Source organism: Gymnoscopelus braueri (genome assembly GCF_963280865.1).
Source record: "Gymnoscopelus braueri genome assembly, chromosome: 2".
Classification (NCBI taxonomy): Eukaryota; Metazoa; Chordata; class Actinopteri; order Myctophiformes; family Myctophidae; genus Gymnoscopelus; species Gymnoscopelus braueri.
In genome coordinates this window covers 61,964,393-61,977,887 of record NC_137604.1, presented here as the reverse complement: position 1 = coordinate 61,977,887, position 13,495 = coordinate 61,964,393, and the positions used below count along the sequence as shown (strand labels likewise).

The 13,495-nt window shown below is 39.3% G+C and overlaps 1 protein-coding gene and 1 long non-coding RNA gene across 2 annotated transcripts; both read left to right on the top strand.

Moving 5' to 3' along the window:
- The first annotated feature begins 75 nt into the window (after nucleotides 1-75).
- LOC308102782 lies at nucleotides 76-2,083 on the top strand. Its single transcript, XR_013934693.1, has 4 exons — nucleotides 76-183; nucleotides 284-370; nucleotides 1,351-1,478; nucleotides 1,885-2,083. It is a non-coding gene; the product is annotated as an uncharacterized lncRNA (long non-coding RNA).
- Nucleotides 2,084-3,226: 1,143 nt separating this feature from the next.
- On the top strand, nucleotides 3,227-13,089 carry LOC308073598 (uncharacterized protein; the record flags this gene model as incomplete). The annotated part of the gene is made up of 7 exons (XM_080412599.1): nucleotides 3,227-3,418; nucleotides 3,516-3,663; nucleotides 3,814-3,923; nucleotides 4,122-4,300; nucleotides 6,373-6,514; nucleotides 12,037-12,143; nucleotides 12,984-13,089. Exons 1-7 carry the CDS (start codon nucleotides 3,251-3,253, stop codon nucleotides 13,087-13,089), a joined length of 960 nt encoding a protein of 319 aa, XP_080268725.1. The 5' UTR covers nucleotides 3,227-3,250.
- Between the last annotated feature and the right edge of the window lie 406 nt (nucleotides 13,090-13,495).

Here is a 13,495-nt window from a genome sequence, read left to right as displayed (position 1 = left end):
TCCCCCCTCCTTTTGGAAATGGTAGCGACCCATGGGCGGCTCCTTTGACGTCAGTTTCACACACACAGCTGTGCGCTGAGCTTGATTACAGCTCCCAGGTGATGATGAGAACACCGTCTTATTTTTCTGCAACTTTATCAAAGTTTACCAACGAACCTGATTTGAAACCACACGTTATTGCTGGTAAGTTACATACAACATTAGATTTTACTTTTGAAGTTGATTACATTAACGGTGAATGTTATTTATGTCTGAAATGCATCTGTTTGTTTGCACACACTAGCAGAATGCAGCCAAGAAGCTGGGCTAAGTGGCTAACCAGCTAGCTGCCATAACAACATGGATGACTTCACTGTGTCGACTTTAAGGGGTAATATGCATGCAAATATTTTTAAACATAATGTCAGATACTTGTGAGCTTGTAAATCTGTAATTTTTTGGCATGTCCATCATATTGTACCTATTCTGACGCTTTTAATGAAGTTTGATTTGTTATAGATGTGAGAAATGACCAGTGGTGGAAAAAGTACTACATTTTTTTACTTAAGTAAAAGCAGTGGTGGAAAGTAACTCAAGTACATTTACTCAAGTACTGTATTTAAGCACAATTCTGAGGTATTTTGAAGTACTTTTATTTGGAGTATTTCCAATTTTCAAAACTTTATTTCTACTCCACTACATCCGAGTCAAATGTTATGCTTTTACTCTACTACAATTATTTGAGAACTTTAGTTTCAAGTTACTTTGTAAAACATACCAATTCAGACCTAGATGCTTTGGTTATTTGAAAATAGCCAATCTACAAGCTCACATTTGTGACGCGTTGTGAGCTTGTAGATCTGCTATTTTCAAAGGTTTTTATTCATTTGGAAACTTGTGAAATGGGACATTGTGCATATGCCAAACCCTTTGGATAACTGGAACATGCAGGCTAGTATACAAAAATAATTGTATTTACTCTCATTAACCTGTAATTTTGTCTAGTGACAAAGTTCTAGTTAAACATTATTTTTATATACCTTTTTTGTAGGGCTATTATTTCGAATTTTATATAGATGGTTAGATATAAAGCCACCTATGTGCTTGTTATTGTATTTATGGATGCAGCAGTAACTCAGAGGGTTACAGACCTGTTAACCTGTGTAACTGTGTACAAATGGACCGGTAAGGGTCCATTTGGTTCCTAATTATCAGTCATTTAGCTGACGACCCCCTGGATCAAATCAGTTTAATTAATATTATAAAAACACTTCTAAAAAATATTAGAATACTTAATAATATTTGCAGCTCCAGTCCCCAGACTCCAGTTGGCAATATTTGATATTGTTTTTATTACCTATTTTCCTATAGCTGCAAGCATCAGTGAGGCAATGATGCGCACCCTGACTCGTTCAGACTTGCGGGATCTTTTACCAGGCCCAGAAAACTTCTTGAGGAGAAGAGCAGTCTGGCAGTCTTCAGGTCATGTTGATGTCGAGGTCAGTTTCTAACAATAACACAGCATTAAGTAGCAACCTATATAAGTCATGATGGCTTATAGAAGTGTTCAGTTGTTAAATTATTTTTAAATGGACTAACTTTAAGTTAACTTTGTTGCATTGGTACTTGTTTAGGCTGTAACACCATTAGGCATTCTCCAAGCCTACCTTTTATTGATTTATTATACCACAAAACTGTTTATTGTTCTGCTTAACAGAGTAATAATGCAAACCATGATCAACAATTGTTAATTAATTTCTCCAATATCCTCTGGTTCAGATATTCATTGGTGTTCGGTTAGCTGGCGCATTAAACATTCTTGTGCTATGTTGTCAGTGCAGTTTAACAACACAGTAAAAAGGAAATGTTGGTTTTGCCAGTACTTCATAATCTTTTATTTTATAGGAATCTGGCCGAGAAGACTCAGGCGGTTCTACTTCTGCTAACAAGTCACCACTGCCACAGACTTCAACACCTGTTGGAGGATGTCCAGCTGCAAACTACACAACCCCTGAAAAGGTTGTGAAGATATCCATCCCAGGCTACGTATACACAGACAGCAAACTTGAGCACGTCCGAAAACGATACTTTGTGTTGGCGAAGAGGGGTGAAGAGCGGAACTGTGAAATGTCCAAGGACCTTAGATGCCGGCTCATCCGTAACACCATGACCAGTATGATCGCAATCCTGAGGGCAAAGGGGGATGCTGAATCTGACCGATACCCATCACAACCAGAAGTCACAGATATGGCAAAAAGAATAGTCCTGTACTACCCCATGCTGCAGGACCTGAACAATAACACTACATGGGTAAGTGAAATGTATCCAGTTCATGACTACAGTGTTGGCATTTTAAGTGGAGTTTAGACTGCTTTACTTTTGTCTTGTGCAGGTCACTGTGTATGGACAGCTATTCAAACGATTGCAGAACCTGAGATCCCCCCAAAAGATCTTTCCAGATGGGAGACCTTCAAAGAAGCACCGCCCGCAGCCGATGATGCCCCGTCTGGAGCAGCCAACTGACACAGAGGAAATCGATTCTTCGAGTGACTCGACCATCATTCTAGACTGCTCCTCAGAGGAGAATACGATCCCAGAAAGAGGTGACCTTCAAATTTATATTTACACATTTACCCGTGTAGGGGTTCATATTTTTGTGATGTTTACAGGTCTAATTAACCCATATCACAATTTGGTTTTCATGATGCACTCGTAAAATAAAGTAGAAGGGTTAGTATTGGCAAATGTGCATTCTGCTTTGACTGTTATTAGAGACCTGAATCATCCAATATCATGTGCAGCAACTACTTTACTTTATAATCACTCATTCATATCAAATGTTATGTATTTATTTTATGTTGTGTTTGCATAACACAACCGTGTCTCTCCAGCTCTTTAATAAACAGAACATACATTTAACAGTTGTGTTGCCAATTTTAGGCAATCAGGAGAGGGTACCCATTTCAGCTAGAATTTTATAGTGTCCTAGTTCACACATTTTGTCTCCTCACTACTTTGTGTCATCAATTCCAATTTCACGTGTTTATCCTTTATGAGTTCTCTCTTCTGATTTGATAAAATTGGTATCCCAAACTGAAAATGCATTTTATGTTTAGTAGAGAGACAGGAGAACCCTGTTAATGAACAAACACACTATGATTATTATCAGAATATAGAGCTACTTGACTTTAATGATGTATTTTTGTGTCTTCTAGCTAACAAGCCGGCAGATATCGACAGTCCTGATTCCGAGTCCGACAGTCCAGCAACCATGGCCAAGCTCCACAAAACCCTACAGGCAAACCACAAGTCTGTTTCTCAGCTCCAGGATTTGGAATTCAAAGCCAGAAGAGCATTCATCGATTCAGATTCCGTTCGCGATGAGGACAAATACAACAAAATTATAGAGGGATATCCGTGCTTCCATTTCATTGCACATGTAAGTGAAAGGCATAATTCAAAACATCTACCAATGTTTTGCCAATTTCCTCCTAGATGATGCATTCAAACGTGTTTATATATTGAATATTTCATAGGTGATGGAGGAACTTCGCCTCATCCTGGACAAGAATAACATCGACTACATTGATGAACTGAAAGGAAGATGGCACGACTTCTGCCAGAAGCTGCAGTTTTATGGCGTGTCGAAAAAGATGATGAAACCTCCAATGGGAATGACCAAAAGTAAGCACTTGATGTTGGGTGGATATATCACGTTGATGTGCAAGTCTCTATCTCTCTTTTTGTCTTAAATATATATAGAGATATCTATTGTAGATCATTGATTGTGCATTTTTATCTAAGTATAAATGTAATGAATCTTTTCCTCAACAGTTCAACAGGCTCTCATGGTCCTCCGTGCACTGCCATCACTGTTCCCCTCTACGACTGCTGCTCCAAAGAGGCTAGGAGACGCGAGTGAGGCTCTGGTGCATGTCCTGGAGGTGAGCTGTGTACAACATTACAGTATAATATTCACTTGTCAAAAGCAACACAATCTGATGTGTTGAAATAGTTATAGCTGAAGGTCCTGCATATAATAATATAATCAGGATTTAGCTGGCTCAGGTTTAACAAATGAAATGATCATTGAAACAAAAGTGCATTACTTGATAGACGGATGTGTGTGTTTTGTGTTAAAGGAAAAAGAAGACCCCAATGTGTACTTGAAGAAGCGTCCTCTATCCTCTCCTGTGCTGATTGTGAGTGAGTCCGGCTTCCTCCTGGCTATAGGAGATGAGCCCATACATACACTCCCAAAATGTGAGGTAGCAGAGGGTGTTTTGTACCTTATGGCCTACTATTATGCCCTACACCTTAGGTACCCCAAGTGTGTAGCCGCCTTCTGTCATACAAACGGAGGTCCTCATGGACGAAATCCATGAGGGAGACCTCACTCCATCTTACAAGAAATTCATGGCCGATTGGAAAGCTTTCATCGGCCACTAAAGCTTATGGTCAGATGTGGACTGAAGTACCCCCATCCCCATCCTTGCTATAATCCACAGCCTAGATAGTATTCTAGGCTGCAATCCACAGCCTTAAATTCTATGTAGCCTTGTTAGCCGAGCAGTACATGTTCAATACCGAACCGTTTAATTTGAATGTTATTACACTGCACTTTATATTGAGGAATGTGTTATATTAACCAGCTGTTTGTGTTAAAGCAATAACTTTATTTTGAATCTTAAAATATCAGGGTAGAGGAAATATTGGTAGAGGTTTGGATTGTGTAGTTACCTTGCCATGATGCAACTCCAAAGGTAGGCAAGAAATCAAAAATGATTGGTCCATTGCCTCATTGGCTTACATTGTATAGTGAAACAGCTCTCAAAGTCACTCTTTTGGCACGTAAACAAACGCAAACAAAGCTGATTAAGACAAAATGGAACATCATAAAACCCAGTACTGTTTTTTTCCCCTTTTTTTATTATAAAACTATTTTTATGAGGAACAAAACCTGGACTGGATCCGCATCCGGATCTTCAAATAGTAAAATCAAGTGGAAGTTGAAATCTTAAATTTAAAAAGGAAAAACATGGGTTTTGTGATGTTCTATAATGTCTGAATCAGCTGTTTGTGTACGGGCTAAAGGAGAGACTTTGAGAGCTGTTTCACTGTACAATGTAAGTCAATGAGGAGCATATTGATCAATTTCTAATGACTATTTTGGATTTCTTGTCCACCTTGGAGTTGTATCATGCCAAGGCAACCCTACCTTGTGTTCTTGCCCTTTTAAAGAAATGCCCTATTTGAATGTGAAAATATACAGTAAGCACTTTGTACGTGTTTTGAGGGACATGACATTGGTCATGTATGACCTCAATGTTATACACATTTGACATGTTCTGTGATTTTCAATATTGTGTGTACATGTATTTATTTTAATTCAGTACACTGTGAGCCAAAAAGTATTGAAAGCATCTAATGCCAGTGCAATATTATTTTATGTTTTCTTTTTTATGTTGTGAATGGCCTCAGTCCAGTCAATGGTTGGAGGGAAGGGTGAATGGTGCTCCAGTCAGACACACTGTATGTATACTGTGAAGTTGCCATGTGATGCTGCACGTACTGTATTTTATATAAGGTATACATAGAAAATAAATTGTATTTCTTTAATGCAAGACTTGTTTTAATTATTTCAGTCTTATTTGAAGTAGGTGATGGGTCTTATATCTAGAACAAAATCACTTTTGTAGAGCTTAGAATAAGATGCATACGCTTGAATTGAAATGAATAGGCTTGCCAAACTGGGTGATGGGTCTTATATCTAGAACAATATCACTTTTGTAGAGCTTAGAATAAGATGCATATGCTTGATTTGAAATGAATAGGCTTGCCAAACAGGACAAAATGTCTTATTATGACACAAAAAGCATTTCCTAATATTAGTAACAATTGTTTAATTTGAGTATTTCCAGCTAACTTCAAGAAATATTTGATCTATTATATAACTTAATATTAGTTAATATAGCTCACAATTAGTTTTTCCTACTAATTCCAAGATGTATTTTTATCTTGAAAGCCCACATATCACATCTTATTTCAAGACATCTTGACAAGCTAAAGTATACTAGTTCCATTGGCAGATTAGATTGCTTATTTCAATCAAAATACACTTGTATTACATTTTTTTTTTCTTATTTTTAGATGGCCATTTTTTGCAGTGTGGTGGCAAAGGCTAAACTGAAGCGCAAAGGAAGCCTGTATTTTCCTCTTACACATGCAACAGGTAATAAACACACACACACACACACACACACACACACACACACACACACACACACACACACACACACACACACACACCAACTATACATATCCTGGTAATGGTTATGATTTTAGCTTTAATCAGAAAGCTGTACACCTGATACATCTTTTTTCTTCTTCAAGTAAACTCTCAGTGTCTGAGGAAACTTATGAGGAGATAAAGTCGCTGGACACCACACCAGTCAGCTACCTGGTCCAGAAAACTCCTGTATTGTTACCTCTTGGAGAGGAAATGTACCCCATGGGCTGTGGCCTGAGCTACCTGGTAAAATGGTTTAAATGCACTTTTGGGATGAGAAGAAAGAAAAAATCACATTATGCAGTTACACACACACACACACACACACACACACACACACACACACACACACACACACACACACACACACACACAATATAGCATAGTGATTTATTTTTACACAGAAACACATGATCTCAACAGCCCTCACTAAATTACTCCATTATTACTGCTCAACTCTGGTGCTAACCTTTCAGTAACATTGGTTGAAAGTTGGAGAGCATGCTCACAACATACCAGATTTCATTTATGTTGTGCAAGCGGACATTGGGGATTCTGATTGGGGATCGGACAAAGGGAGAGATGTTCAATTTTAGCCTCAAGTCCTCCACATCTTGCTCTATTAGGAAACCCTTATCTGCCATAAGCCCATCACCCTGCTTAAGGTACGATACGATACGATACGATATACAACCTGTAAATAGGGTAGAACAAAACATAATAGAGCCTCTTGGGTCAACAATAATCAATGATTTTAGTGTGCTGGTAGACTTATAATTTGAATACGTTTCGCTCTGTAGCGCCAACGAGCTTGGTTGATGAATTTTTATCTCTGTGCAGTCCAGGATTGCAAATGTGGTAGGGAATTCAGCCTGGTACGTGGGTGGCATTTTCTGTGTGAGTATATCTCTGTGGGGCCACATCGGAAGTCGCCCAAGTGAGGTGAACATAAAATCAATCCAAGAGTTTACCAAAGTGCTTACACTTAGATGACTTATGTTAAACTTGAAAGCGAGCTCCTTATGATCAAAATGTTGACGTAATTTCATCAAAACTATGAGGAGCTGCTGACGCAAGGGCATGAGAGTTATTTGCTGTTAAACTCTTTTGTAAATTAGGGGTGCCATTTGTGGGGGAGCTTTGTCACTGTTAGGAATGCTGAATACTGTGCACAGGCTACTAAACTGCTCGTAGGTAAACCCTGTGTTATACTGGAAGAAATGTTGAATGGTACGGTGCTGAATTCTTTCTGGGGTCATTTCAATTTGATTTCTGATAGTTCTCTCTAAATGATAAATTAGTTTGAGCAGTTCCTTCTGCCTTCTCAGTATCCTCTTCCTCGCTCTGGGGTTGGCCTTGGACCTGGGTGTTGTAGTCAGCATGGCATGGCTCCAGGGCTTTCTCGACGAGGGATTCTTTATCGGCACAGGATTGATCCTGGGCACAGCAACCTAGTTAAAAAAGAAAAACAAAAGTAACATTTGAGTTAAAATCTTAATATTTTAATGCAACGTCATAGGTTATTTTGTATTCATCAGGTTGTGTGGTTGTAATTATTTTGTATTATTTCCCAGCTACCATTCTTGGAGAAAGCATAGCCACCAGCACCATCTTGCACAAGTGCAACATCACCCTTATGTGGCAAAACCAATCTTACCCTGCCCATTGACAGTGATGTCTGCGTACCAGAGCACAACACCACCAGCTTCAGTTTGGAAAATGCCCACAAAGTACAGGACACCAAAAAAAAGCAAGCGTCGTATCCAGAGTGGCATGAACAGAGGGAGGGTAGAATCACAGCCTCAAAATTTGGAATGGTGATCAAACGTAAAGAAATTACAGAGGCTTTTGTACAGGATATATATTATCCCAAGCCATTCAAATCTACTGCAACTAATTCTGGATCACAGAACGAGTCTTTGGCCAGGCAGAAGTACCGTGCTAACTTTCCTGAAAGGCACCTGCACAGTTGTGGCCTTTTAATGCAACCAAATCTGCCTTTTCTTGGGGCAACGCCAGATGGCATTGTATGCGATGGCAGTGGTGGCAGTGGGTTGCTTGAAATTAAATGTCCCTTTGCTGCAAGGGACATGATGGTGGCCCAAGCAGTAGAAACAATAAAACATTTTTACATCGTAAAAGAGGGCGAGACCTTGACCATCTCTAAAACTCACCCGTGCTACTACCAGATTCAAGGTCAGCTGCTAGTGAGTGGCCTAGAATTCTGTGACTTTGTGCTTTACAAAAGAAGAGATGTGTTTTTTTGACAGAGTGCACAGAGACAGCATTTATCAATAACATGATTGTGCAGCTCCACAAATTCCATGTTAACCATTTTACTAGCAAGAAATGAGATGTTAGTACTGTATGTTAGTACACTATATCTGTTGGCCACTTTAGGCAGTGATGCTCATGTGTGGCAGAAATGTTCAGAAAAGTATTAAAAGCTGTTTTTGCACATTGAGACCCGAGGCCGATTCAACAAAAAACCTCTAAATCAGTGGTTCACAAAAATAAATTGGGCCAAGTACCCCCAAAAAGATATGTATTTGGCCGCGGACCCCCTACCCCCCCCCCCAATCAGATTTTTAAACTGCTTTTGCACATACATCATACATACCCATTTCTGCTGGTTCCTGCTCGGTGTCCTGCTCTGTGGCAGGCTTCCTCTTTGGCAAACATGGCTTGAACCTGGAGTAGAATTTATTAGAAAATAATAGTTAGAGGGTACACTTAATAAGCTGTTTATTGTCGCTGTATGAAACATTGTGCAACATTATGTCAAACTATTAGTCAGTCATACTCAAGTCATCATAGTCTGTTGTCAAAGAAAACATCCATAACACATACAATAGATCTTATGAAAGTCTTGAATAATATTAAATTATTAAATGAAGGGGGGACCACAGGGTAAGTAATATTGCACTTGGCATCATAAACAGAGAAAACATAGTTTGTGTGCGTGTGTGTACACGCATGTGTATGTATTTTTAGGAGTGATGTTATGAGTCAATCCATGCTGTTAGTTCTAATTTAAGTGCATAGAATATATTGAATAAACAAGACACAATCAAGGAAACATGCTATTCACCAGCTGGTGCATAGCATGTTTCATTGATTGTGTACAATCGCTGGTACACCCATAATGATTATATTGCTTATGCTTAAGCTTTATATCCGCATCAATGTTATAAGGTTACCTTTTTTTTAGGAGATGGTCTGCATGTAAGGTGTGAAACTCCGGCATCAACTGGGTTAGGGTGTAATGCTGTTGGCTTCCCATCAATGTAGTGCTAGAATAACATACACACAGAAAATATATCCCCATTTAACTTTATTTATTTAATTTAAATCATGTTCCAAACGTTATACATACATGCATGGATAAGTTAAGTCCTACATCAATTTGACCTACTTCAGCTGACATTTGAAAAATGAATATCTCAACATTGATCTATCTTAAGCGTATTCTTAATCTGTCTGGCCTGTGAACACTTTGTTATGCTAACATTAGCCACTTAGCTGAGCGTCGTTGTCTCCATTTATCGTACTATGGCCACAGCCTATAGGCTCCATGTGGATATTTTATTATTCATATGGATAACGCGAGGCTAGTGATGTTAACACCACAGTTCTTCTAATAATTACTTATTAACGCTATATATTTGGCTAGCCTTGATACTAGACTGCCCGTCCAGACCAAGCCAGCTTCTGTTGTGTTTCAGTCGTTCACTCTGCTACTAAAGCATAATATTAACGTAATCTTTTACTAAAAAATGGCTAATTCAATCGTCTAAAAAACAAATAACTTACCTTGGAGCAAATATAGGTGTCCTTCGAAACTTTATCAACGTTAAACTGCGCGTGTGGACAGGGGTCAGCCACATCGCTTGATCCACAACCTGAACTTTTATTTCCAGTGTACTAGCTTTGAGCTTGGGGAAACAACAAACTAAACAATACAACCACAGCTGTGCTCTCATTGGCCGTCCCTTAACACGTGACCGAGTACTGCATTCAGTGTATCCAGGTTTTTTTATTATAAGTTAGACTCCAACATTTTATTGGAAAATAGCAGATCTACAAGCTCACAACGCGTCACTCGTGATGCAACGCGTTGTGAGCTTGTAGATCTGCTATTTTCAAATAGCCGATGTATACAGTAGGTTTAAAGTGCTCATGTGGCCCATAGTCGCTTCTTTTGGGCTCGTTTTCCTAGACCTGGTTGCTTATTTCTCTCATAGAATCTGGCAACACGCATCCGGTCTTTACAACGGTCCCATATTTGAATTCCACGAACTACTAAGGAGAAAAAGCAATGGAGTTAACTATTATTAATATTATTATTATTATCTACATGTACAGCTTCGGAATATAGTTGAAATAACATTGTGACTTAACACTCACATGTCCATGCAAGCTACTTTGTGTGTTGGTGGGACATAAGTTAGCTTCTAGGCTAACTTAACTTAGAAGTTAAGCTAAGCTAATAATACGTTTACATCGGCTGCATTTGTCAGGTGGACGTTGTGATGGGATCCTGAATCCTGAGCTAAATTTGTATGTTTATTATTATTTTTTTTATTTAATTTTCCTTTAAGCTAGCTAATTTGACATTGTGTTATGTTAATTCTTCATTATTAATTACTTATGATGCATCTCTTTTTATTTCTCAAAGATCAAGCAAAACATGCACAAAGGTATTATCACATTCAGAGGAAGGCTTTTATTTTTTCCCATATTTATCAGTAATATGACTTAGCCACCTTGTGGTTTAACATTTCCAAAAATAAACTAAAAGTGCCTTATGCTAAGTGCTAAAGAAATCTACAGAAAATTAACCAGTGACATGAAAGCAAAATAAAGCATTGGACTCATTACATGCAGTTAGTGTGTGTATATGTGTATACACACATCATGCAGACTGTGTGTGTGTGTGTGTGTGTGTGTGTGTGTGTGTGTGTGTGTGTGTGTGTATATATATAGTTAGATATAGATATATATATATATACACACACACACACACACACACACACACACACACACACACACACACACACACACACACACACATACTGTAGCCTACTTTATATAAAGGTAACAGGAAAATTGGCCACCATGGAAGAGGGGACATTAGATGTTAAATTGTCTACATTATATGAAATAAAATATAATGGTTTTAAGTAATGTAAAATACAGATAATTGGAACACGCTTGGACATTGGATTGTCTATATTAAATAAAATATAATAAGTAATGTAAAGTACACATCACTATAACACACTTGGACATTGGACAATTAAGGCCTAATATTTCTACAATTGCTACAAATTCATCTCCTCTCCATTCCCCTGACTGTACACTGACTGCACTGAAGAATGTGGGGTCTCTGATGAAATTCATATCTATGATTATTGACATACAGGGTAATCTCTTCTTTTTATCGCACACACACTGTGTGACCTCCGTCTCTCTTGGCTGTCTAGGCATCCTGATCATAATGATTACACCCAAAGGAGAGCTGCTAACCTGGCCCGAGCTTCTGCCCCAGCTCTGTAACCTGCTCAATTCAGAGGACTCGCTATAATACCGGCAAGGTAAGACATGCTCACAAGTGACGTGCACAATGCCTTTCAAATGCTTATGTGAAATCCAGCCTTGAACTCCATACTGTATGACATGACAAATTTGTCTCCGCTGTTACTGCTTGTGGTTTAATTGTTTGTGTCACATATGTGCACATGTGTGTCCATGTGTCTGTCCTTCAGCGCTCTTTCGGGGCTTCGTCAGAGCTGCTGGACAGTGATGCTCTCAACAGGCTGGACAGTGATGCTCTCAACAGGCCCCTCAACATTATGATTCCCAAGTTCCTACAGTTATTCAATCAGGTCATTGAAACACTCATTCATGCTTTGTCTCTGTTCTCCTCCTCAGCAACCCTCACTGTCCCCCTTGTTAAAGTCATCTTTTTTATTCCATTTTATTTATCTCTCTCAGGTCTCATGCTATAGTGTGTGTGTGTGTGTGTGTGTGTGTGTGTGTGTGTGTGTGTGTGTGTGTGTGTGTGTGTGTGTGTGTGTGTGTGTGTGTGTGTGTGTGTGTGTGTGTGTGTGTGTGTGTGTGTGTGTGTGTGTGTGTGTGTGTGTGTGTGTACCAGTTTATCATTGGCCAAGCTCAGGCTCTGATGAATAACATTTGATGCCTTCATTTAGGTGACCTCCAAAGCCTTCTTTTACCACCTACCGCTACTTACATTTACTTATGTTCTGATAAACGAACTATTCAAAAGTCTGCACAGAGGGAAAGCAATTGTAAAATTGAACAGGCCCAAGTCCTTATTCCAAGGGTCCAGACTTAACCTCTTTCAGTGGATGCAGTACATTTTAGGTAGGGGGCGGCAGTGGCTCAGGAGTAGAGTGGCCGGGTAGAATGAACTGGAAGCTGCAAGGTTCCCAGTTCGATCCCGGGTTCCCCCAGAGTTACTGTCGAAGTGTCCTTGAGCAAGACGCTGAACCCCTAATTGCTCCCGATGAGCAGGTTGGTGCCTTGCATGGTTTCCTCCGCCATCGGTGTGTGAATGTAATGCCCAATCTATGTAAAGCACGTTGGATGAAAGCCATCTAAAACATTTTAGACCGCTAAATAATTTTAGTTTTTTTCAGAAATCAATTGAACTAAACCTGCAAATGTATTATGTGCTGTATGTGTTTTACAGATTCGCACAGGGCCTCCTTCTCAGACAGGTGGACATTATGGATGACAAGATTGCTGCCAGAAGTGCAAGCCTGTCCATGATGTCCAAAAAAGAGGAAGATCTGTAGAAGGGCTGTGGAAAAGATGAGACGACGAACAGGACTGCTCATTGGCAGAAGAAGAGAGATTGCCGTAATAGATGAAAGTCTCTTCCGCCATAGGAGAAAGGTGTGTAGAGTTGCAATCAAGCTGTCATTCTGATTGAAAATTATGTAAACTCAACTACTGGGCTTGACATGTATCTTGGATGGACTAAGTTCTCAGTTGCCATGAGTCCACGACTGGTTTCAGTCATTTGGAAGACATACAGTCGACATGTCTTTCTCTTTGCTTTCTCTAAAACAAGGGTCTTCAACCTTTTCAGGCCAAGGACCCCTTAGCTGAGAGAGAGATGAGGCAGGGACCCCACTACATATTGTCTGAAATTGTGTTGCAGTATAAACATTTTCATATATTTTATTAATGGCTCCATTA